We start from the raw sequence: 25940 nt of genomic DNA, 5'->3' as shown, positions 1-25940 counted from the left end.
CCACCCTTGAGGGTTGGCATGGTCACCAAAGGACAAGCCTTCACTGAGGGGAGATCTCCATTTTGTCTCTCTCAAGTAATTCAGGGACTCCAGGAGGGAGTAGTGAGGGAAGTCATTTTCAGCAACCCTTTCCTCACTGCCTTTAACCCTCATTTCTCCATTTAAGGAGTGTGAGTCCCCCCCAAATTACACTTGGAAGCCCAGGTGTGTTTCCCTTAGGCAATAATTAGCCTCTTAAAGGTCTTTTACCCTGTCCATGTGGCAGGGAAAGCAAGCTGCTCCCTGGTATTTTTACTCCTAGTGGGGAGGGGAAGGAACGTTATTCTTCCAAACAAGAAGTAGAATTACAAGTATGGCTCACTCTGTGAAGGAGCAATACATTAATTATCTTAAATAGCTCCCAGTTTTGGGATGTCTTTTCTTCCTACTGCTCCTGGGTGCACTGATCCTTTCAATTTTGAGGAGAGATTCATCTCCCTACACCCCCTTGCCATTCTGGCCTGCCCAGTCTCTACAATACATCCAATATGGGATTCCTCCACACTGTGTTCAGTGAGGAATTCTCCCTCACTATGGGAGATCCCAGAGGTGTGACAAAAGGAACCTAAATGGATAATGATCCTGGGGAGAGGAAGGAACCTTAAAGAGTCTGGAGGTGGATTTTTAAGTCTTTTCAGACTCCATTGTTTAAGTCTCTGTATAGGAATTGTAAAAAAAGGACTCGAATTCAGTGTCTATATCCTGTCACATATATTGTATTTGCTGATTGCTTGTTTTAAGATTTTATTTTGTTTGTTAAGTTCTGTTACACTATGTCACTTTAGATTACTGTGTTTTGACAATTAGCTATATGTGCTATTACATTGTCTTTATTTGTACCTAACCATATAACTGGACTGGAGAAGATACCATCATAAAAGTAGCTTTGAGTGAAGTGTTATAGCACTAATCCCCACCTCTGCATTTATAAAAATCTAATGGATGGGACATATAAAGACATGCCTTTCATGGCTGTTACAGTCTCATACCAGAGCAGCTGGGAACATTTTCCTAAGGGGTATGGTTCCCCTGGATGGCTACCAGGAGGGAGCATTTCCCATGAAGTCTAAGTAGCTTATGGTTGATTTCCAACTGTAAGTAGTAAGTAAGTTTTGAATGGGCTAATCAGCCCTGGGCACAAACGTGGTTATTATTTTGTATCCTTGATTCTAGTAATCCTTAATAAACCTCAAAAAATATAATCTTTTTATTACTAGAGACTAATTTAATTTTTACACAACTCTTCAGCTTAATCTACCTCCACCAAAATGATCTAGATTCTTGGTGACGTTTTAGACCCAAAAGGTTTTCTTGAATTAGCTGCTATACTATTGTTTTTTATAAAGTTGTTTTCTTAGTGGAAATTAATGTATCCTGAGTTGATCTGTGTGTTTGTCAACATCCTTTTCGGGGGGGGGGGGGATTGTATAATTGTCATAAAATTCTAGTTTTATAAAAGTTAAGAAACTTGCTACCTCCCAGAATCCAGGAAGTGAACTGCTTGGAGAAGGTGCCATGGAGATGCCTACAGAAACCTCACACTGGGCCAAAAAGTCTAGAATGAACTTTGGGTTGTGGTGAAATTGAACTGTGGGGGGTTGTAACACATTTATTTTGTATGTATACTCTTATGCCGAAGGGGATTGCCCCCTAATTGGCTTTTTGTCAATGTACCTAGCAATCATTGGTTTTGTTCTCTTTCCTTTTCATTCCCAAATTATTGTAATTTATAAGTTGGTTATGTTTACAAGATCCTTTGGGGAGACTAGTCTTCCAAAGGATCTCAGGGTTAGAATCAGATTAGAATCTGTTACCCTAAAAACTATGATCCCCAGCAAAATTATGATTCCCAGAACCCTACTCTCTTCTTGTCATTACATGTTGAGGTAGACAGGATATAAATTGGGTGGAGGTCCATCTCTCTCTTTTTTCCTTCATGTCAAGGCTTTGGTGGAGCAGGCTTTTTGAGCAGGTAGAAAAAACTTAGTAACGTAGTTCTGTTTTGTTAGATAATAAACTTAAAAAAATAATACTTCAGGTATTCATCTTTAATTTAATTCCTATCCATTGTATCCTAGATCTACCTGGTCTTTTGCTAGACTCAAGAAATTTCTGTGCCCCTGAAGTCCTGGTGCTTCCTCTAAGGATACATCTACCTAGTATCAGTGCAGGTGTAATTCTGGGCACCTCAAATGAATGGATGGAGATGGGGACAAGGTTTCCACATATTTGTTTGAGGAAACTAATCAGCCATCAACAAACATTAAGGTCTATTTTTTATCAAGGACTGTGTTAGGTGTCGAGGAGAAATTTGGATGACTCAGTTTACCTCTGCCCTTTGAGAAACCTCAGTACCAGGCACCCCTGTTTTGGGGTTGAACTATGGACTTTAGAGCTGTTTGGGAACCCTTAGCATAGGTGGGATTTGTGGACATAGCTAATGTTAAGTGCTTCCCTTATTGTGCTAAGTCTCCTCTCAGGAGTTTGACCCTTGCCTTTGGTGTGATATAGCTGACCCCTAGGTGATACCCCTGAGAAATAGGTTTGCAACCTATTTGTGGTTTGTCTTTGCAGGCTTGCCATATCAAATTCTCTAGAGGGTATAAGAGACCTCCCCAAGTTCTGTCCCTCTTTTGGAGTTGGCAATTAGCATGGTGTTTTCTCTCAGAGCAGAGTTGGCATCAGAGCTGACATTTAGTGTGGTGCCTTCTCCCAGGGATATGGTTCCCAGAGTCCTCGGGGTGCGGGCCCTGTGTAGTATGTGGTGCTGGACTCTGGGTGGTGGCCAGTGTTGGACCCTATCCCCCTTTTCCTGATTAAAAATGTAGGTTTTTCTGACTACTTTGGTAGTTCTGTGTTATTTCCAAGTTAACATAGGTGATGGGGAAACAAAAACAAAGCTGATACAGGCTCTGCCCTCAAAAAGCTTACATTCAATAAAGGAAATAACATGTAAATAATACACACACATAAACACACAAAAACAAAATAATTTCAGAGTCTGAGAGGAGGTGGCACCCAGGAAAATCTAAGTTGTATACCACTACATTAAAATCAACATACATATTACTTTGAAAGCAGTAGAGTGCAAGCCCAAAGTCACAAAGAACTAAGTTCAAATCCACCTTAGACACTTACTAGTTCTGTCACCCTGGGCAAGTCACTTAACCTTGTTTGCCTCAGTTTCCTCATCTGTAAAATGAGTTAGAGAAGGAAATAACAAACCATTCCAGTATCTTTGCCAAGAAAACTTCAGACAACTCAGCAATGCCACACGCCATTTTGGGTAGGGATAATAAAAAAATAATGGAAGTTTCATATATATATGCAACTATTACATTCTTGTTTTTGTTCATACTTTTCGATCCCTATACTGGTTAATATCAGTCAAAATAAGATGAATATCTTAAAACTGCACTAAGATTTCGGAATACCTTATATTTATTGATTGATCAATATATTTATCTATTTTATTAAATATCTACCAATTACATGTATATTTTTTAACAGTCATTGTTTAGGATTATGAGTTCCAAATTCTTTCCCTCTCTTATTCCCCTCTCCCCTCTTTGAAAAGACAAGTAATTTGATCTTGATTATACATGTGAATTTATGCAAAAAATATTTTCATATTAGCCAAGTTGCAAAAAGAAAAAATATTTAAATATACTTCGATCTGCATTCAGACTTGATCAATTCTCTCTCTGGACATGGATAGCATTTTTCATCGTGGGTCTTTTTAAATTTTCTTGGATCATGTCTTGATCAGAGTAGCTAAGTTCTTCAAAGTTGATCATCCTTATGATATTGCTGTTACTGTGTACAGTGTTATCCTGGTTCTGTTCACTTGTGACACTTTGCGTCTGTTCATATAAGTCTTCCTAAGTGTTTAAAAAATGTTTTTGCTCATCATTTCTTATGGCACAATAGTATTACATCATAATCATATACCACAATTTGTTTAATCATTTCCCAATTGATAAGTATCCCTTTGATTTCTAAATCCTTACCACAAAAAGAGCTGTTATAAATATTTTTTACAAATATGTACAAAATATTATAGTCTTTTTTTTCTTTGGTCTGTTTCTCATACAGATCAAGCAATACCACTATTAGATCTATATGAGAAACAGATCAAAGATCCGCCAACCTTTCCTATATAATTTATCTGTGCGTGTGCCCTGAGAAGGAAAATGGAGACTAGAGGAATATGGATGTGAGATAGATAAGGCAGTCAGAGGAAGAGACACAGGAATAAAGACTTAGAGACCACAAGTTAAAACATGTGGGGAATACGAACTCCGTAGCAAGAGAAAGCAAGAGAAAGCAAATGGAGAAATTATAAGTATGAGAAACAAGAGAATATGAGTGGAGCTGAGAACTCTGGGATATCCCCCATGGGCTGCACAGCCAAGAGATTAATGGGAGATGTGCGGGGCAGCTGCGCTGCATACATCAGTCAGACATGAGGAGGCCATTATGGGCCATAGCAAGATTAAGAGGTGCAGGAGCAAGAGCAAGGACTGTGAGAGCAAGAGGTGTAATAGAAGAGAAGAGAAGAGGCTCGAACCAGTTCTCCAGCCTTTATTGGGGACCTTAGGAATGTCAGGTGGGAGGTGATTAATGAATATAGGTGACATGCTATAGGTTTTTACATTGGCAGAATTGACAATGACGGAATCAAAGAGGAGGAGATTAATCGAACCCGTGCTTTGTAAAGGAATGTAGTCCAAGCCAGGGCACTGTGGCTCTCAACGCCCAGCCCAGGAATTTGCTAGTCCTTTGCGATGGTCCTTTGGGCAGTAGTCCCTTTTCCTTACAATGAACATTAAGTGATCTGACCATGAGTCTTGGTATATGAATGCTTAAGATACACTATCAATACATCAATCATACTTCCAAATGCTAACATGCCTGGTATGCTACAGATAGATACAGTTTTATAGTTTTGGGGTATAGTTTCAAATTGTTCTCCAGAATGGTTGAACTAGTTCATATCTCTACCAACAACGTATGTATTCCATATTCTCTCCAGCATTTGTCATTTTCCTTGTCATGTTAGCCAATCTGACTCATGTGAAGTGGTACCCCAGAATTGTTTTAATTTGCCTTTCTTTAATCAGTAATAATTTAGAGCATTTTTCCATGTGATTACACATTTGATTTCTTCATATGAAAACTGCCTGTTCATATCCCTTAACCATTTATCAACTGAAGAATGGCTCTTATTTTTGTAAATTTGACTAATTTCCTATATGTTTGAGGAATGAGGCCTTTATCTGTTAGATTTAAAATGGTTGAAGGCCTTAAACTGTAACAGTTAAAAGAGTGATGTTGTAAACTGTAGTGAGTTAAAATGGTGGAAGATATAAATTGTGATAGATATAAGAGAGGGTGAGTAAATTTGACCGCAGAAAATATGTTCACTACAGTGTCTTGGTTTTTAAATCAAATATAAGGTGGTCACCAGGGAAATATTCCCAATTTTTCAAATACCCAAGTCAACTGGGTTTTATAGAGATTTTAATTAATACAAATGTGGAATTAAAGAAAAGAGAGAAAGAGAGAAAAAGGAAATAAGTATGAAGGGCTTTAAGCCAACATGGCCTAGACCTGAGTCTTAAGAGAGAGAGATCAGTCAGTCAGTCTTTTAACACTCACCACAAGGTCTGTCTAAGCAAGGATTCTAGTGACACCAGGCCAGCTCCATCTCAGCTGACTTCACCAGAGAGAGTTCCAGCCAGAGTCCTCCTTAAAGAGCCTTCCAGCCAGAGACTGTTCCAAAGGGCCTCTCTCCAGAGCCTCCAGAGGGACAGAGTCCCCTCAGAGGAGCTCCAGTGAGACCTCCTTAGAGATTGTCCTCCAAGAGCTTCCCTTCTCCAGAGCCTCTCTCAAGAGATTCTTCCCAAGCGATCCTCATCAGAGATCCTCCAAAAGGATTTTTTCTTTTTCAAGAGATTCTGCTTTTTCTTATATAGGGGTTTTTCTCCTATGTCACCTCCCCTAAGTCCTTACATCTACCAACCACTGTAGATGTTTTCCAAAGGACTGTCCATCTGAATTCCTGCTAAGTCGTCTAATCTCCTCAGTAAGTCTGAACCAGTGAAAACACAGCTGAGTCAACTAATCTCATTAAGAGAAAACTTGTCCGACCCTTTTAGGTACCTAGCATCTCATTGTATCAATTCTAAAAAACAGGCATGGCTCAAAGAACTCCTTGCCTTATTATAAGCATGGGTCCAAGTACTTTCATTGTTTAGCAAGGAGTTTTCTCCCCTAAAGCAGTCTTAAGTACCTGTGGAGTAGAGGTCCTGATCCTGGCGAGTTCTCACATCAAAATGGGGAATGTTTCCCAGTAGGGAGTTGGTTATGAACTGAGGGGCTGAGGGAAGTGAGGAGCAGGGAGGCCCTCGCAGAGTAGAAGAAAAAGGATTCCTCTTGCCGCCCTCCACAAAGTTGGAAAGATATCCTGACTTGGGACACCACCTACCCCCTTGACCCCTCCGTCCCTTCGTGACATCGTAACCCAGGGCTTTCTTCCTTTTTCTTAGTCTCTCTTGCAAGTTCTTCTTACCTTTTAAACCTGGATGGCCCCAATGGAGGATTCCTCAATGTGGAAATTTTTAACATTCACAAGTCTGAGAAATTTCAAGATTTACATATCAGAGAAACTGGCTATAAACATTTTTCCCAGTTTCCTAACTTCCTTCTAATTTCAGCTGTATGATTTTTTCATGTAATCAAGATTTTCTGTTTTACTTCCTCTGATTCTCTCTATCTCTTATTTGGTCATGAACTCTTCCCTTATCCATAAGGTCTTATGGGTATATTTTTTCATGCTTCCCTAATTTTCTTATTATATTACTGTCTAATTCATTTATCCCTTTCGATCTTAGTATATGGCGTGAAATGCTGGTCTATGCCTAGTTTCAGGCAAACTGCTTTCTAGTTTTCCTAGCAATTTTTGTCAAACCTTGAGTTTTTACTCCAAAAGCTTTGATCCTTGGTTTATTCAACACTAGATTACTATGGTCATTTCCTACTGTACATTAGTCCCTAATCTATTTCACTGATCCACCACTTTGAAACATAGTTTGAAACTTGAACCTGCTAGGCTTCCATCCATCCATTTGCCTGCATTGATTCCCTTGATATTCTTGATCTGTTTTCAGATGAATTGCTATTTTTTTTTAGTTCCATAAAATAATTCTTTAGTGCTTAAGTTGGCATGACATTAAGTAAATCAGTTTAAGTAGATTGTCATTTTTATCATATTGGCAACACCTTATATTTAAATGAAAAAATCATGCTAAAGAATAAGTTTTGGATTTGATACATATTGGAATAAGGTAAAGGGCTCTTCACTTGGAATGGAGTGCATCTAACAAGGAGTCTTGCAAATCTAATCAAAAGGGCTTTAAACTGAAAAAGGGGGTAGGGCTGAAGCTAAAACTGATGTGTGTGTGTGTACACACACATACACACAATATTTATCCAAGGTCGGCTTCTCTGCTGTCAGTATATGCACGTTTATAACACGTACACATATGTATAAGTATATATACACACATATACTTAATGACCTGGAAGTTTTCTGGAGGGGACTATTCGAGCAACGTTTTCCCAAAGTCTGCACCTGATGAGAAGCTTTGGAGACAAGGAGTAGAGTGCGGGAGCGCAGGGGCGCGTCTTGGGGAGAAGGTCCTGGAGACTGAACTGCCCAGACAGCTATGAGAGCGGCAGGATGAGAAAATATTATTTCGGGAGGGCAGTAAAAGTTCAGTGGGGATGCTGGGGGCCAGAAGGATCCGTTCTTTCCTGCACATTTCTCCTCTACTGGCAATTCTTCCACGTTCACCAAAGGATACTGTCTTCAACAGGGAAGAGACCAGCCCAACTCGGATGCTGCGGTGTCTTCTGGGAGATGTAGTCCTCGGGTGTGGTTTTTGTGAGCATGCGTGGTCTCTCTGCTCTAGTCCTGACTGCCTTGCGGGAACTTCCGGCTGGGTTGCTGAGGGAGTTTGGGGAGTCTGGAGAGCTGGGATCTGGTGAGTTCCCCGTTTCTCCTGGGTCGGGCCCGGGCCAGGTTCACCTCCCTCCTGACCTCACAGGTCACGGTCGCTTAAGCTTCCTGCCGCCTCGCTTCTTCTCCTCTCTTGGGACCTCCAGTAGGCTGCTGGGTTTTTGGTTATGAACTGAGGGGCTGAGGGAAGTGAGGAGCAGGGAGGCCCTCGCAGAGTAGAAGAAAAAGGATTCCTCTTGCCGCCCTCCACAAAGTTGGAAAGATATCCTGACTTGGGACACCACCTACCCCCTTGACCCCTCCGTCCCTTCGTGACATCGTAACCCAGGGCTTTCTTCCTTTTTCTTAGTCTCTCTTGCAAGTTCTTCTTACCTTTTAAACCTGGATGGCCCCAAGACTGTGTACCCCGAGCCTTTTCTTTTAGTACCTTAATCCTTGTTAATCCATCCACTCCACTGGGTTCAGTTGATAACTCTGAAGATAGTTCCCAGATCTACACATTAGCCCCAGCATCTCCCCTGAGCTCTGGTCCTGATTTTCCACTTGGTGAGCTCCCTCTTTCCTTGGCCCCCATCAAACTAAAAGTGGTTCAGGCTGATAGCACCCCTCATTTTTCATTTTGTTGATGGAATATGATCTTCCTGTTTATGCAACCGCAAAACCTCATTGTCAACTTTGGCTTCCATACTCATTTGTCAAGGCCTGTATATTCTGTCTGCAGCTTATTTCATGTTTGTTTCCTTCTTTCTGTTCTCTATACACCCTTGCCTAGACTAGTCTGCCTGCTTCTAGTTTTTCATCCTTTCAATCTGCAATTCACACTTCTGCCCTGTATCATTCTTATGTATCATTCAAATCATCTATATCTACTCAAAAGCTTCAGTGAACCTTACTGTTTACTATATAAAATATAACCTACCAATCCTGGCATTCAAAGACTTCTACAGTTAAGTTATAACTCCAGTTTTATCTCCTCTTCTTCCTCCTTTTATACTACCTTTCAATAGTGTACTTTTTTAGATTCTGTATTTTCAGTCTGCCTTCTTTCCATGCCTTTGATAGTGCTATGCCTGCAGTGGCCATGTATTCTTCGATTCCTCAGTCTCTTCTTTTGAAATCTCAACTTTTCTTGAAGTCCCAAATGAACCATTTATTTTCTCCCCTAAGGATCATCTCCTTTCTCTCACACAGCTGAAAGGGATTACTCTTTCCTTCCTTAAATTTCTTAGCATTTTGCCCTTAGTTTCTTATTCTTTGCTATTATAGTAGAGCTACTATAAATATGTTTGTACATAAAGAAAATTTTCCTTTTTCTTTGATCTCTTTAGGGTATAGGCCTAGTAGTGGTAATGTTGCATTATAGGGCATGCATAGTTTAATCTTTTGGGGGGGAGGAATGTAATTCCAAATTGTTTTCTAGGATGACTAGACCACTTCACAGTTATGCCAATAGTACATCAATGTATCTATTTTCCCACAGCTCCTCCAGTAGTTGTCATTTTTCATTTTTGTTCACTTTGTCAATCTAATGGGTATAAGGTATAACTATAGATGTGCTTTAATTTTCACTTCTTTAATTATGAATGATTTGGAGCATTTTTCATGTGGCTAAACATTGGCCTTCGTATATCTCTGCACTTTTCCTGGACCTTTCCTTTGCATTGGTCACATTCTCCTTTGTTATTTGTATAGCTTCCCTTCTCTTCTATTAGATTATGAGTTGTGCTGGGTTTTTTCATCTGTATCTCTTGAAGGGGCCAACATGTCTCATACTGGGTACTTAAGAAATATCGAATGAAATTGAATAACATTCATTTTTGCCGCTTTCCCATTGACATTCCTATTTGGCCTGGTAGGCCCATGCTGTTTACAACTCTTTAAGATTATAAATTGTTTGTACTGACCTATATTGGTAGAGGAAGTTTCTTCAAAGGAAAAACCAAATCAAAGGTCATCCAAAAAAAATGTTAGGCACTATGCTAGATGCTGGGAATACAAAGATGAAAATAAAGTAGTCTCTGCCCTAAGAAACTTACTTTCTTTTAGATTATTGGTTTAATGTAGATTTGGCCACTGGTAACTTCATTCTTTGTGTTATTGGCTGTACTCCCCTCTATCTTCCCCCACTTTCTAATACCTTCATCCAGGGATCCCCTTCCCTCCCTTTAGTCTCAGGAGCAACCATTAAGACCTTATGGGTCTGATGATCCTGGGATGGATGGCACCCAGAGAATTTACTTGTACAACTTAAAGGCCACATATCTATTTCACTTTGTGAGAAAACTGAGGGGAGAAAAACAAGGACCTACAAAGTATCACTTTAAAACCCCTTTAGCCTAACTGAATCTCAACTCATCCTTTCTGAAGAAAAGAGAAAAACTAGAATTTCTCTCTTCATTACTTATTAATGAGTTTGCCAAAAGTCCAGTTCAATTTTACTTCAGAAACTTCTCTTGCCATTGTTTCCAGTAGAGGGGAAGGTGTACCAATGAGACAGATTTAGAGACTATACCTGAAGAAGACATACAATGATATAGCCTAAAGGAATCTTTCCTTACCTCGATTTAATCACTGAGGCACTTGTTTGTTACTGCCTTCCCAGTCTGTAGCGGCTCAGCCCCTACAAAAGTTCTCTAGTGAGTTTTAATCACCTGTGGAAGGAGACTAAAGACTGGGAAAGCAATGGGTAAGGGGTTTAAGGACTAGAGGAGAGACATGGGTTGAACAAATAGACAAGGAACACAGAGAAAGAACTTCAGTGTCTGTCAGCAGGCCAGTGCACAGAGAGAGCGTCTGAATCCATTGCACTATGTGTAAAGGAAACCCCTTCCTCCCAGGGTCATGAATTTTCTGCTCATCCAAGCCAGCCCTAGGAACATGACCCAGAACAAAGGGTTACAGGTCCGGATTAGAGAGACTTTGATTGGTTCCTGTGATGTGATAGAGTAGCGCACAGGGAAAGTAAGCATCATAGAGAAAGAGGACTATTATAAAAAGTAAGATGGTAGAGGAGGTCCGGTCTCTTCTTTGGAAGTCTTTGGCTGGGTGGGTGGATGGGTGGGGTCTTTCTGCCATTCAGCATTGGTGGAACTGGCAGAAGACACTTCTGGGCTGGTAAGAGTAGGGTGGTAGGCTAGGAAATATTTTTTTCTATTTTCTTCCCTCCTTATTTCATTCTTAGACTATATTTACATTAAAATTAAATTGTTAAAAGCTACTATCATTCTCTTGACTTAAGGGTTAATTATCTTATAAATGGCAACCACAACAATCTTTTTAACTAATATTACATTTAGCACAATACAATTGGCATAATACTAATTTTCAATATTGAATTGAAACCCACATGAGAACTTTTGTAGGGCTGGACCTCTATACCAGTCTTAAAGTACATGAAAATAAAATTTCAAGAAAAATTCTTGAGCTATTATGGGTTGTCAGAAATTTGGAATTAAGAATTATTGGCCTCAAAAGCTGTTTTAACAAATAATTTAATCGATTTGCTTTATTATTGGACTTCATGAGTGCTCTTCATGGTGGTCTTTAAGCAGCAAGTTGGTGCATACCATTCAAGACATATTTTATCAAATGGGTATTTCTTGTATTTTATATGTATTTTTTTGTTGCTGAATTTAAAAGCAAATGGATTTTCTTTTTTCCAGTATCGTGGACATAAATTGTGATATAAATTATGCAATATTAAGGAATAATGAAGTTTGACTTTGTTGTGGGAGTTGAGAAGAGAAGTTGGGATTGAGAAATGACTAGTTGACTTGTTCTTGTCTGAATTGTGAATGCATTCTGTGGTAGAACAAGCCAGCATGTGTTCATGCTTGTTTAGTCATGCAGCAAAACTCTCAATATATAGCAGACTTTTCTGTCTGGTGTGCTAGGAATCATTTGGTAGATGCCATTATTGTTTCTCTTTTAAAATTATATATATTTTTTCAAACACCAAAAATGTGCCTTCTTACCCTTCCATCCCAACCTTACCTGTCCCCCATCCCAACTAGAGAACTAAAGAAAAACAGACCCTGCTACAAACATACATCATCATTCAAAATAAATTTCCACATTGGATCCATCCAGAAATTTTTTTCTCTCATTTTTCACTCTTTATGACTTTGATCTTGCTATCTTGGAGCCAAAAAGATCAGAGTTCAAGTTCTGCCTCTGAAACACATTGGCTGAGTGTGATCACACATTAACCTCTCCATGCTCTAAGGCAATGGAGTCAGTCTTAATTAGAAAACCCATCAGGCCACATACTGACTTAGAAAACACAAATTCACATATTTTATTTTATTTTATCATATTTTTTTAATTTATTTTGTTAAATATATCACAATTACATTTTAATATGGTTAGGGCTAAACTCTTTTCTAAATAACCAAGACTATAAATTACAGAGAAGGTTCCAACCTGCATTGGAGAAAGAGTTACCTCACTAGGGAGTTCCCATTACCAGTGAAATTACAGGTTCGAATCCTATCCCTGTGCTATCATTTGTTTGGCTGTTCCCCTAATTGATGAATACCCATTTTATTTTCACTTTTTTTACTACAAGAGGAAGTGCTATCATAAATATTTTTGTGCATATAGATCCTTTTCATTCCTCCTTCATCTACCTGGGGTATATATAGGTCAGTGAATATGTGCAGTTTAGTGAATTTTTAGATATAATCCTGAATTGCTTTCTGGAATAGTTGGACAGAATTTCAGTTTTGTGCATCTGTCTTGGACTATTTCTAAAAGAATGGAGTCCTTTCCTCTGGAGATGGGGGCAGTTTAGTAAGGTGGACCCAGGAGGTATTGAGTAGGTGTGGGAGAGAAAAAGAGAAAACAAAAATTACCCAAGTATCTGGCCTTAGAATCTTCCTATACGAGTGTATGACCCCTAGGCAAGTCAGTTAACCCCATTGCTTAGCTCTTACTACTTTTTTGCCTTGGACCCAATACATAGTATTGATTCTAATATAAAAGGTAAACTTTTTTTTTTTTAATACCCAAGCATCCTGGAAGTATGATGGGCAGAAAATGAGTAACCAAGAGCCATCTTTGTATATAAGGGATGCCCAGTCAGGTCACCTAGTCCACATTTTAGAATAGTGAAGTGGCTCTATAGATGACAAAGACTCTTGATGTCATGAGAAATAATCAATTGGTTTTAAGGGGGGGGGAAAGGGGGTTTTCCTCCTTTAGGGGGGAATTTTATTTAATTAGTCCATTTAGAATATTTTTCCTTGGTTACAAGAGTAATGTTCTTTCCCTCCCCCACCCTCTCTACTCAGTTCCACTGGGTTTTACATGTGTCCTTGATCAAAACCTATTTCCATATTGTTGATGTTTACACTAGGGTGATCATTTAGAGTCTATATTCCCAGTCATATCCCCATCAATCAATGTGATCAAACAGTTATTTTTCTTCTGTGTTTCTGCTCCTACAGTTCTTCCTTTGTATGTGGATAGTGTTCTTTCTCATAAATCCCATTGTTCTGGATCATTGCATTGCTACTGAATTTTCCTCTTTTTATCACTTCAGATTATCCCTTAAAATTAGTAGAGTCCTGAATTAAGCAGGTCTAAGATGAAGGACAATGATAGACTGCAGATGATGGAAAGACAGGATGAAAAGGGTTGGGGAGGATAAAGCACAACAATTAGTTCATTTCATAGTTTCCCTTCACCCTGCTTTGCTTCTTTTACAGATGGACCTTGCTCCTTACATGTCCCTTTGAGACGAACATGGGCTATAGAATCTACAGAATATTCCCTTATTCTCTGAGTCCCCAAAGTGAATTGAAAATGGTATTTCTTATATATGTCGCTGACACTCTTTTGTTTTTCCAAGGCCAGAAAGAACCTCCTCTTACTGTGTCCAGTTCATGTGGTGGCAACCCAGTGACATGACAGAGAGAGAGAATTTAACTCTGGGAGTTTGTGACCATCTGGAGTGAAGTCATCCTTTGAGGCAAACAATGGCTGCAGCCTTGGGCCACCAGGTACAAGCTCCACAGAAAAACTCCACTTGGGGTCAGAAAGCTGCCCTTCAAGTTGAAGTAACAACTGACTCAGAAGCCTTCCGTCAGCAGTTCAGACAATTCTGCTACCAAGAGGTGGGAGGGCCTCATGAAGCTTTTAGTACGCTCTGGGAACTTTGTTGTAGGTGGCTGAGGCCCAAGACAAACTCAAAAGAACAGATCTTGGAAATGTTGGTGCTGGAGCAATTCCTGACTATCCTGCCAGGAGAGATCCAGGTCCAGGTGAGGGAGCATCGTCCAGAAAATGGAGAGGAGGCTGTAGCACTCGTTGAGGATTTGCAGAAAGAGACTGAAAGACCAGAAGAGCAGGTGAGAAGGAGAAATGCATGACTAGCAGAAAGGAGCTACGATGAAGCTATCAGGAAGTCAGCTGGTATAAGAGAAAAAGGATCCCACTACTTTTTCTAAGATTTAAAAAAATCTTTCTCATGCGATAGTACTTCTGTCACCACTATTACTATTATTGCTAGCAACTTACATTTATAAAGTGCTTACTTTCTGGAGAATTGAAGCATTGTCATTCCATTTTGAAGATGTAGAAGTTGAGCTTATAGATGTGACTTGTCCAAAGTCACACAATAAATAAATGTAGAGTTCGTAATCATGGTTTTCTAATTCCAAGTTTAGTCTTTTCCCCACTATATTGCAGGGAAAGAACTTCCCTTTTTCTATATCAGCTAGGTAGTTAATTCAACTAATATATGTTGAGTTTCTACTATGTGTAAGACACTGCACTAATGCTAAGAGAAAAAACTATTCTAGACGTGGTCCTTTTTATCAAGGAGCTAACAGCTTTGTGGGCATGACAGAATATGGACTATATACATTGTGCATAACATCATGTAGAAAAACCTGCCAAGTTGAGCCCTCTCTGGTTTTCTTAGGGTCATAGATGTAGAGCTAAAGGGACTTTAGAGGTCTTCAAGCCCAACCCCTTCATTTTACAGATGAGAAAACTGAGATCCAAAAGGGATCAAAGCACCTTTCCCAAGGTCACACATTGCATAATTTCTAGGGTTGATGGAGGGTTAGGGTTATCCTAGCTAGAGGTAAGGGTTAACAGGTGTGGTTAGATGCTTTGGGTGGAAAAGCTAGGACTTGAATGAGGATCTGAAATCTGGAAATGAAGGTTGGTGGTAGAGAGTGGGATGGTATAATTATTTCTGCTTGTGTATAGGTGAGTAATGTTAAGATTAAGATGGTTGAAATGGATGATTCTTATGAATTGCTACAAAAATTTAAATTTTATTGAATAATTGGGGTGTGCTTAAGTTGGTAGAAGAGAAACCGAGATAAAGATATAGTATTATATATTATTTATTGGAGAAGTGCCTGTGAAGTGATGGGTTCACTCTTGGTAACCATCTTCAGCAAAAAGCTTGGTGATATCATATGGGTGATTCCTGTTCAGATTCAGGTTTATGGTCATTGAGATCACTTCCAACTCTGATTCTGTGAATCCTCAGCTTAGAGTGATGAAGGTTATGTCAAGAGAGTACTTCCTTCCTTTTTTTTTTAAAGCCTTAACTCTCATCTTAGAATCAATATTGTGTATTGGTTTTAAGGCAGAAGAGCAGTAAGGGCTAGGCAATGGGGATTAAGTGACTTACCCAGAGTCACATAGCTAGGAAGTGTCTGTCTCCAGGCTTGGCTCTATCCACTGAACCACTTAGCTGTCCCCTGCCATATTTTTTTTTTATGACAGTACCCTTACTAACCATAGGTTTCTTGAAGTAGAAAATAGACTTTCTCATTTCAAAAGGAATCCACCTTTGACTAATGTAAATTTCTGGAAAAGTAGAAACACAATAGCCAAAGGAACAATATTTATTATTTCTGCTTTTTGGTACAGTTAATTTTCATTCCTCTCTTTGAGGGTTTTTAGATTCAGCTTTTCCCAGAATTATGTCCAATTTTAGATTATATAGTAACTATATATGGGGCTATTCCCAGTTTTCAGTCAGTGTGCAAAACCCAGAAGTGCTTGTGGAGAAGATAGTTCCTGTGGGAGCAGCACAGGAGTCTGTGAGCTACCAGCTAAAGCAAGAGGAGAACCAGCAGGACGAAGATCCCTCAAAGGATACATCGTGGAGCCCTCACGAAGGATCACAAGATCAGGCTGACTATAAACAGGATCCTCAACTGAGACCAGAGACAAGTAAGAAGTAGTGATTGATCGGGCAGATGAAAGGCCCTCTAGTATATCTCCTTGGAGTCCGATTTTTACTCATATGGACAAGTTCCAACTTTTCAAGATCTTTAGGAAAGAGATCTTCAGGATGATTTCATTGATAAAATAAATTGCTGTCAGGAAGTGCTTTACACCTGAATTTTTTTTTTATACCTGAATGCAATTAAGCCCTAACTTTTTCCACCTTCAGTGTCCTTTCCTCCATAGGGTTTCTCCATTTCCTTTTGTCTTTACCTAGAGTTCCTTTTTTTTCAGTGCTCCTGTCTATTTTCCAAATGTTATAATAAAAAATCATGGGTGGAAGTTTCTTTTTAAGTAAGACTGATTGACTGGAACAGAGTTTTCATACTCTTGGAAATTGCATTTTGACTCCTTTTTGACGTATGAAAATTGACATTGGTAGCTAGTGAGCTTTTTTAAAAGCTCAGATCATTTTTGTATGACTAGATTCAGGGCATAAACCTATCCAGATGGTACATACCATTAGCAGACTTTATGTGACTAAGAATAAAGTTAACATGAGTGGTTTCTTTCATTTTATTTGTTTTTTAAAAGCAAAGCAAAATTTTTCTCCTGTTTTGTTTTACATTTTTTTCCCCCTATTTCTAGAGAGACATTTTTACTCCTTCCCTTGTAATGCATTAGCCCTTAGCAAAGAGAACAACTGAATGGAGATATAAATTTAACCAATGTTTAACTGTCCAATGTATGCAATACACAGAAAAGAGGTAGTGTTTAGATAAGATATATTTCCTTCCCTCATGGAATATTTAGTCTGGTAATGGTATTTTCTGAAAGAGATTGTTGTGCTTTAGTCCCCAAATTCTAATCCAGATTACTAAATGGCTCATGATTACAAAGGTTCATATGCCAAGTGTGTTCTCCTGAAGTTAATAGTACTGGTGATTAATCATAAGTGCAGGATTCCTGGAGGGGTTTGAAAGAGGGAATATTCTTTGGTTTCAGAGGATAAAGAATGAGAGCTTAAAGGCTGTTCTGTCAGAAGGGATAAAGAACCATGGAAAGATCTCATCAAATTAGTAAATTAGTTCAGAGATGACTATACAGAAAGAGAATATTTATCAACTTCAATTCTTCTAATGACTCCTTTTTCCTCCTATAGCCAGACTTCTGGCAGGAGATACTCCCCAGGTTTCTGCCTTTTCCCAGGAAAGAAGGATGAGAAATCAGGAGATGGAAGCTGTAATCCTTACAACTGGGTTTCAGGTGAGGTGCAGTTCCTCTGTTCCTTCTGAGATCACAAGGTTTCATCCTGGGATTTTTTCATAGTTCAGAGTTCATTTCTTTCTGTTCTCAAACCCCTTTCTTTCCCAAGCAAATTAGGCAGATAGAGTATATTTGGCTTCTTGTAGGCATCTCTTACATTCTTTAATTATATAATCTCATGTTTTGCCCCTTTTCCCACCCCACCTATACCTCACTTTAACTACAGAGGCTCCTCACCTCAGCTCTCTTCTTGTGTCCTGATCTGATCATTGTGCTCCTGTCTCTGCCCCTCAACCTAGGATAGAGCGATGCTATTTTCTCGGTAGCAGCAGGTACCGGTGTTGTTACAGGAACCAGTCACATGTGAGGATGTGACCGTGCCCCTCTCCCAGGAAGAGTGGAGGTGTTTGAATTCTGCTCAGAGGGTCCTCTACAAGGGTATCGCACAGGAGAAGTTCAGAAATGTGGACTCAGTGGGTAAGAATTCATTTCCCTAATAGACTTAGTGCCAGTTTGCTTACTAACCTAGTTTCCAAAACCCCAGAACCTAAGAGAGACAGAGGCTTCATTGCTTCTTGTGACAGAGGAACCCTTCTCATCCCAGGGTAATTTCTACCTTATTCTCCTAGACTTTTAGAGGGACTGAATCATGGACTTCTTTCTGGTTCTTATATCATTCAATATAGGAAAGATTCTCCCTAACAGAATGTTCTGATTTCAATGGTGGCCCAAATTGATCACTTCTTTGCTATCTCTAAATCATCATGCTTTGTCATCTCTGCATCATGTCTCAACCTTCTCATATAGGCCTCCCACTCTACCAAAACTCCATATCTGGGAGATTCTAGCATTTACCTGAATTTTGGGATTTTTTGTGGTCAGTGTAAACTATGATTTTCCCTTTCTTTTTTTCAATGTTTAGGACTTCCCAAATCTCTTCTGATCTCTGGGATGAACCATGGAAAAGATATATGTATTCCAGATCTTCAAGGTTCCAAGGAGACAGAGATCCTAAGTAGCTCCCATACAAATGAGAACCGAGTACAAGCTGATGAAAAACAAGCCAACAGGGAAGGAAAAAACTGGGGAGACCAGAGGCAACAGGAGTTGGCGGATGAGAAAATATCAGGTATGCTGCAGTTTTGAGGAAACAAAGCCTTTCCTTTCAATTCACAATGAATCTTGGGTTTGGGAATCTGAACCCATCAGCAGAAAAACCAAGAGTATAGGGCAGTGGTTGACCAACTGACCATTATCTCAAGAAGAGACTTCCTTCTTTTCCCCACTTAGAAAAATCACATAGCTTGTGTTCCCTTTGTCCCCCTTGGGTTTGATACTGGGATTTTATAGATTGTGCCAAAATCCTAGCACAGTACCAAGAGACCATGTTTTGTTTATACTTCAGTGACTTGTGATTTCAGTGGTTTGAGCAGTCCCTCAATTGATTCAGATTATTTCCTTCCATGTCTTCATTGGATTGGGTTGCTCTGGCTAGCCTTCTATTGATGCGGCTTTTTAAACATCAGCTGATTCTTAGATGACAGTCTGTTGCTGAATTATCATTGAAACCTTTTTAAATTAATTGTATTTTTAGAAAATTAGTGCTCTTTTTTGTAAAAAAAATTATCAATTCCAAATGACTTGTTGCAAATCTCTCTTTCCCACCCACACAGTAGAGCACTCCTTATAACAAAAGTTTGAAACCTTTTCAGCTTAGGAGGACTGGTCAGAACTTAATTCCACTGGCAGAGCCTTCAGGAATTCAGTGTTACAATGAAACTTTAGAGAAGGACTTTAGTGGAAGATTTGGATTGTATTCTCTAAAAATGATCTTAAAATTCCTCATATTTGGAGCAGCTAGGAGACAAAATAGAAAGTGCACCCAGCCTAGAGTCTGGAAGACCTAGATTCAAATCTGGCCTCGGAGACTTCTAGCTATGTGACCCTGGGCAAGTCACTTAACCCCAATTGTATAGTCCTTGCTACTCTTTTTTTTTTTTAATTTTTATTTAGAATATTTTTCCACCTTGCTGCTCTTCTGTCTTAGAATTAGTACTAAGATAGAAGGTGAGGGTTAAAAAAAATTACTCATATTTTCAGCCTACAGATTTTTCTGTAGATTTTCTATTTATCTGGGATATATGAACATAAAGAAATCCCATGTAATGTATAGATTTTATGAAGGCTAAGAACTGTACAGTAATTAAATACTACATTTCCTGGAATAGATTTTATTTTTGCTTTGGACCTGTGATTTTATCTGTTTGGGAGAACTCCTGGTATGGAAATTTCTTTCCCAGCTGCAGAGTAGCAGCAGTCTATAATCTGTGGCTTTAGAGAGTTCCTGGGGCAGTGGGGAGGTGGGAGGAATTTTATGACTTGCCATGGTCACATAGCTAGTATGTGTCAAGTCAGGACTTGAACCTTAATTTTTCTTACTCCAAAGCTAACCATTATCCCCTACCCAATACTCCCTCTGATTCCTAGAGATGCACCATTGCATAAATTCAATTTAGGATTCAATTTTTGGTCATGGACCAGATCTGCTTAGGTCATCTTTCCTGGCCATACATAGCATGGCTCCCTTTCTTGCCTAGGTTTCACAAGCATCTTTACTTCTTTTTATTTACAGTGAACACAATAAATTATGTCTTTGTGTGTGAATCAATCAGTATTAGTGTGAATTGTGGTGTGATTAAGTGCCTCCCTAAAGGCCCTAAAATAGGCTTGTGTTTATTTTTATGGCATCACCAGAAAAAAAAACTGGCTTTTGGACATACCTTGAACTTGGACACATTATCATCTTTATTCTCCTTCAAGCAGCCTAGAACTTTAGGCATGAGAATGGGGTGGTAGAGAGAAGTTGAGGATAGCTTGCTCTCTAGACAAAAATTAGACAGGATTCAGATTAAATATTTTGGAAAAATTCTAGATTTTAGCCCTCCTGCATCAACTTACATAAAATCAAGTCTTTTGAGGGGTTCTGGGCTTGATTTGTATTTCAAGGATATGCATAAAGTGTAACTAAGTTCCAGCTTCTTGATAAGTGGTATTTACTGGTGTATATCATAATAATTATAGTTTAGAGTATTTTGATATAGAAATGTTAACACAGGATGACACAGGAGATATAGTCATAGAGTTGGGCTAGACTAGGTGCTACAGAATACTGTAGGAATGAATGTAGGCATCTGTACCCTTTGCTCAATCTGTGAGTCCCCTTCTGATTTCTTCAGAATTCATCAATTTGTATTCTTTTGATTCTTTCTTATCTACCTTTACTTAGATACTCAACATTTCTTACTGCTGAATGAATGAATAAGTTAAAAAGCACTTATTAAGTCCTTACTGCATACTAAGCACTGTGTTAAGCACTGGGGATGCAAAGATAGTCTCTTCCCTCAAGGAACCTACATGCTCATGGGAAAGACATTAGTATTTTCCCCATTGTGAAAGGGACAATACTTATAGATTGCCAGGGAGGGGAAAGGTATTTTCCTTTGGAAAGTTAGAGGGATGGTGAAAGGAGCCTTATGGGGAAAGCTGGATTTCCAATAGCTGTGATAGTACTGATTTTAGTTCCAGAACTGGTTAGGGGAGAGAGATGGGAAGGGAACCTGTAAAATAGCTATTGAGAAGATGTTAGAGAGTAATATGAAGAATGGCTGGGGTCCCCTAGATATAGTAAGCCATGTACAGAGCAGCTAAGGGATAATTCTGTAGCTGAAAGACAACTATTCTGAGATGTCCTCTCTAGTCTAAGCAGCAAGGCATCTGTCAAGAAGATGATCTTTGCTTTTATATCTTCTTACCTGTTTCAGCTCATTAATTGGTCACTCACCCTGATTGTCATTAGTTAAGTCATCTGGGAAAATGGATCATTTTGAGGAAGCAGATATAATTAAAAGGGGGCAAGAGGAAAGGCAATTTCTCGAGATGAGCTAAAAAACTTGAAAGGATGGTTGCTGAGAGGCTAACTTTTCAAAAAATACTTTTACGTGTTAGGAAGAAAACTTGATCCTGGACATTTTTTTCAGGAAGCAGCTACTAAAAGCCTAGTGGTATGGGATAAATCGAGGGATTATTAAGTAAAATCTGGGGCCTGCTAAAGATTCTATTGTACAAAATGGATTGCTAGCTCTGAACTTTCTCCCCTAGTGGCAGATGTGTACTAGGGCTATGAAGAAACCAAGACTTGCATTTTCATTTTCAGAAAATGTCAGTGTTATGAAAAATGGAGGCTTCTTATACATTAGCTAGATATATGGAGTTATAGTTGAAAAGCTAAGGAGACCATGACTTCCTAGAGCCAGCATAGCAATATTAAACCAAATTCAAGTCTCCACACAACCAATCAAGAATAAGAAGAGGCCATGTGTTTATATGGAAATGCATGCTCTATTGAGCTCTTTGTCTTCTGGCCTCACTCTTAAATTTCTGGCAAAGGTGGCATTTCTAATCAGGGTAGAAAGAATGTTGAGCCTGAAAAGCAAAGCCTCAGGAGGCTGAAAACCCAGGACAGTTGTGGAAGAATAAATAATAGATAATTCAGAGAGCAACAAAATAGGTTTTAAGAAGTCTAGACAGAAAGCCGAGAACCTTAGATTCAAAAACCTCTAAAAAATCAATCTGGTATGAATTTCTGAGTTCCAGAAGGGTGGTAAGGAAAAGACTAGGTTGGACTAAATGCATTGAGATCCATTCTATATTTGAAACTGACATTTTAGGAATCAAATCTCCTTGCTGGCTCATTTCACTATCTTACCTTAATTGTATTTTGGACAATTAAAAAAAATTTTAGAATATTTTTCCATGGTTACATGATTCATGATTTCCCTCTCCCTCTGCCCTCCCTCCTTCTGGAGCTGACAAGCAATTCCACTGGATTATACATATGTCATTGTTCAAAACCTATTTTCATGTTAATCATACTTGCAGTAGAGTGATCTTTTAACATCAAAACCCTAATCACATCCCCATTGAATCATGTGATCGGTCATATGTTTTTTTTTTATTCTGTGTTTCTACTCCCACAATTCTTTCTTTGCATGTGGATAGCGTTCTTTAATATAAGCTTCTCTGGATTATCCTGAGTCATTGCATTGCTGCTAATAGAAAAGTCTATTACATTTGATTGTGTTATAATATATTAGTCTCCATGTACGATGTTCTCCTGGTTCTGCTCCTTTCACTCTGCATCAGTTCCTGGAGGTTGTTCCAGTTCACATGGAATTCTTCCAGTTCATTATTCCTTTCAGCACAATAGTATTTCATCACCATCAAATACCACAGTTTGTTCAGCCATTCTCCAATCAAAGGACATCCCCTCGTTTTCCAATTTTTTACCACTACAAAGAGCACAGCAATAAATATTTCTGTACAGGTCCTTTTCCTTATTATCTCTTCGGGATATAAACCCAGCATGGAATGGCTGGATCAAAAGGTAGGCATTCTTTTTAAGCCCTTTCAGCATAGTTCCAAATTGCCCTCCAGAATGTTTGGACCAATTCACAACTCCACCAGACAAATTTTGTTACTGTGTTCATCTTGTCTTTATATAAATACTGGCTTTGGATTTCTTGGGGTGTTGCATCTAGAAAACTTGTCTTTTTTTAGATCTTACCATGCAGAAAAGACCCCCACAATAGCACTAAAGCAGCTCTCCTCATCCCAGGACTTTGTTTGATACTAGAGCTTGTTTCCTCCTAGCATTACTTGATCAGAACTAAAGGAGAGGCTTTTTTATTCAGAGGCCCAGTCTGAGAAACCTTTATTTTCAAAGATTAAAGTATTCAAGAGCAAGTGTTGCCTTTAACTTTGTGCTTTGACATTTAGCACTGAGCAGCTAACTCAGTGCAACCTGATAACCCTATAGAGAAGGACTATCCCTTTTTCTTGACTTTTGTGCAAAATAACTTGTTTGTCAGTGCCCATCAAGAGATGTAGTAGGGAAATGGTGGTAGTGGACATTTCCCCATAAACTCAGGTTCAAATCATTAAAAAATTGGGAATCTCAGATTTTTAATGTATCTAAATAGATCTATGATGGAGAAGCAAAATGCTCAAGTTCTATTAAAATAAAGCTTATTAACATAATAGATTCTGCTTTTGAATTTTTCCTATTAATAATTTAGTAATCACTATTTTCTCATGGTTTTCTTTTTTCTGGCTTGGTTAATTAATTTCTCTTTTTTCAGGTTTTAAAAGGAAGAATGAGATTAAAAAGGAAAATCTAAAATGGGAATTTTCAGAAGAGCAACTGAGCAGAACAGTACAAGGAAAGTTTAATCGGCAAATTTTCCAATATCCTGTTCTCAAAGAAGCCTGTGAGACTGTGAGCAAGTTAAGGAAACAACTTATAAGTTTTCCACGAGAGAAACAAGGGAAACCAGCTTTCCAAGAGAGAGATTTAATGAAGCAACTAGATCAACAGAAACTCTTTGTTGGAGAAAAACACCATAAACAGCTTGCATGTGGCAATAGCTTCTCTCAAAATTTTCACAAGTCGGCCCCTGAATTAGAAAAGACTACTAAATGTCAGCAATGTGGAAAAAGTTTTAGTCGTGGTTCTTATCTGGTTAGGCATCGGAGAATCCACACAGGTGAGAAACCCCACAAATGTAATGAATGTGGGAAAAGTTTCAGTGAGCGTTCTAATCTCACAGCCCACCTGAGGACCCATACTGGAGAGAGGCCCTATAAGTGTGGAGAGTGTGGGAAAAGCTTCAATCAGAGCTCAAGCCTCATTGTCCATCAGAGAACCCACACAGGAGAAAAGCCGTATCAGTGTAATGAGTGTGGGAAAAGATTTAACAATAGCTCCCAATTTAGTGCTCATCGGCGAGCTCACACAGGAGAAAGTCCATATAAATGTAGAGAATGTGGGAAAAGCTTCAATAATAGTTCCCACTTTAATGCTCATAAGAGAACACACACTGGTGAGAAGCCCTATGAATGTTCCCAGTGTGGGAGAAGCTTTGGGAAGAGCTCTGCCCTTACTAGACACCAGGGAGTTCATATGAGAGAAAAGTTTTTGATTCAGTCAAGGATTAATGTACTTGAGGGAGACATATCGTAAATAGATGATGCTTGGGGTAAAGGATGAAACATAGAAAATTCTTAACTCACAGCTGGCTAACAGGTGCTTGTAATGGTTTTCTCAACCCTCTCACTGAGGCAGATCCATATCCTAGGAACTCTCTTGTTGGCTTTGTAGAGTTCAAGAATAGAATCAAGAAATCTAGGTCTGACTTCTCAGCTCTGAATCTGCCCTATTGTTAACATTGTTTCGCTCAGTAACACAAAGAAGTGTGACCCATAAATGAAGCCTTGGAATAGTCCTTTATTTCTGTGATCCCATCAGCTCATAAAGCTGTGCAGACAAGTGAGGTGAAAAGTATTTTAATTCTAGTCTTGGAGAGTTGGTTTTTTGTTTTTGTTAAATTTAGAACCATGATTCTATCGGTGTATGGAGACCCTGATGTGTAAACTCCTTCCACACATACAGATCAGTCAGTTACATCTAATTAGAGTTTTAAAAATTGCCTGTGGCACTAAAAGCTTGTGACTTTCCCATGGTGCCCTAGCTACCTATCTGAGATATGACTTGAACTCAGACCTTCCTGACTCCAAGGCCAGGATTCAGGCAGAGGCAGTTATATTGTAGCATATGTCCTCCTCTTGATGTGAATATGCATTGAGAATTAAGCCATAGATAACCAGTAATTCAATTTTAGTTCCCTGAAGTTCTTTGGCACTGTGATCCATTGGGTCAAAATAGAGATGTTCAGAATTGCATAGAAGGAATCGTAAAAGATTACTAATAAAGTAGGATGGAGTAGGATTAAGCCAATGTAGAATGACTTGTTCTTAGAACATACATAATATCTGGGTTTGCCTTTTTAAAAATTGAGGTTAAATGTAGTGATCTCTTATTTTGTCCTAATTCTAGCTTGTAAGTTAAGAATCTGGCTGTTAGAAATTGGCTTGCCTTTTCTTCACAAATATTTGTACTAGTTTGTAAACCTTACTGTTTGTGATTAAAATAAAAGTCTTCCCCAACTCTTTTTATGTCTTGTTTTTGTTTTTAAAATCTCTTGATTTATGTTAGCACAGATAAGGGAATCAATACATGGTACATAAAGCAAACTTATCACACAGGGTCAAGTTCTGCACAGCATTCAAGGTAGAATGTACAGGTAGAATTAAGAGTCAAAGTGAGTGGCAGAAAGTAAATGGGGAATCAAATCAAGGAAATGAAAGGCCATGATGAAGGGGAGGGTTTTAGAGAAACTGGGAAGATCTATTAATTCTGGGGATAAGTGAAATAAACAGAACCAGGGAACAACTTATATGATACCAATATGGCAAAGACAAATAACCTTAGAACAAATTAGAAACTCTTATCAGTATAATGGCC

General features: G+C 38.8%; 1 protein-coding gene across 2 annotated transcripts; it reads left to right on the top strand.

The window, feature by feature from the left end:
• The first annotated feature begins 8002 nt into the window (after positions 1-8002).
• ZSCAN32 (zinc finger and SCAN domain containing 32) lies at positions 8003-25587 on the top strand. 2 transcript variants are annotated; one of them, XM_007499088.3, is made up of 7 exons: positions 8003-8087; positions 13914-14412; positions 16057-16261; positions 17418-17521; positions 17872-17998; positions 18444-18650; positions 23719-25587. In XM_007499088.3, exons 2-7 carry the CDS (start codon positions 14041-14043, stop codon positions 24597-24599), a joined length of 1896 nt encoding a protein of 631 aa, XP_007499150.1. In that variant the 5' UTR covers positions 8003-8087; positions 13914-14040; the 3' UTR covers positions 24600-25587. The 2 variants fall into 2 exon arrangements, with proteins under 2 accessions (XP_007499150.1, XP_056661779.1); XM_056805801.1 differs by having other exon boundaries at positions 8005-8087; positions 13919-14412.
• Positions 25588-25940: the final 353 nt, after the last annotated feature.

The sequence above is a fragment of the Monodelphis domestica genome, chromosome 7 (genome assembly GCF_027887165.1).
Source record: "Monodelphis domestica isolate mMonDom1 chromosome 7, mMonDom1.pri, whole genome shotgun sequence".
In the NCBI taxonomy this organism is placed as follows: domain Eukaryota; kingdom Metazoa; phylum Chordata; class Mammalia; order Didelphimorphia; family Didelphidae; genus Monodelphis; species Monodelphis domestica.
The sequence above is the reverse complement of the archived record's forward strand: the minus strand, read 5'-3'. Positions and strand labels throughout refer to the sequence as shown.

What these genes read in the sequence shown, in the direction of transcription:
- ZSCAN32 (XM_007499088.3), top strand. Translation starts at nt 14,041, where the DNA reads ATGGCTGCAGCCTTGGGCCACCAGGTACAAGCTCCACAGAAAAACTCC. An exon ending in CTGAAAGACCAGAAGAGCAG is followed by an intron (nt 14,413 to 16,056) that starts GTGAGAAGGAGA and finishes GGCTATTCCCAG; the next exon opens with TTTTCAGTCAGTGTGCAAAA. An exon ending in TCCTTACAACTGGGTTTCAG is followed by an intron (nt 17,522 to 17,871) that starts GTGAGGTGCAGT and finishes GTGTTGTTACAG; the next exon opens with GAACCAGTCACATGTGAGGA.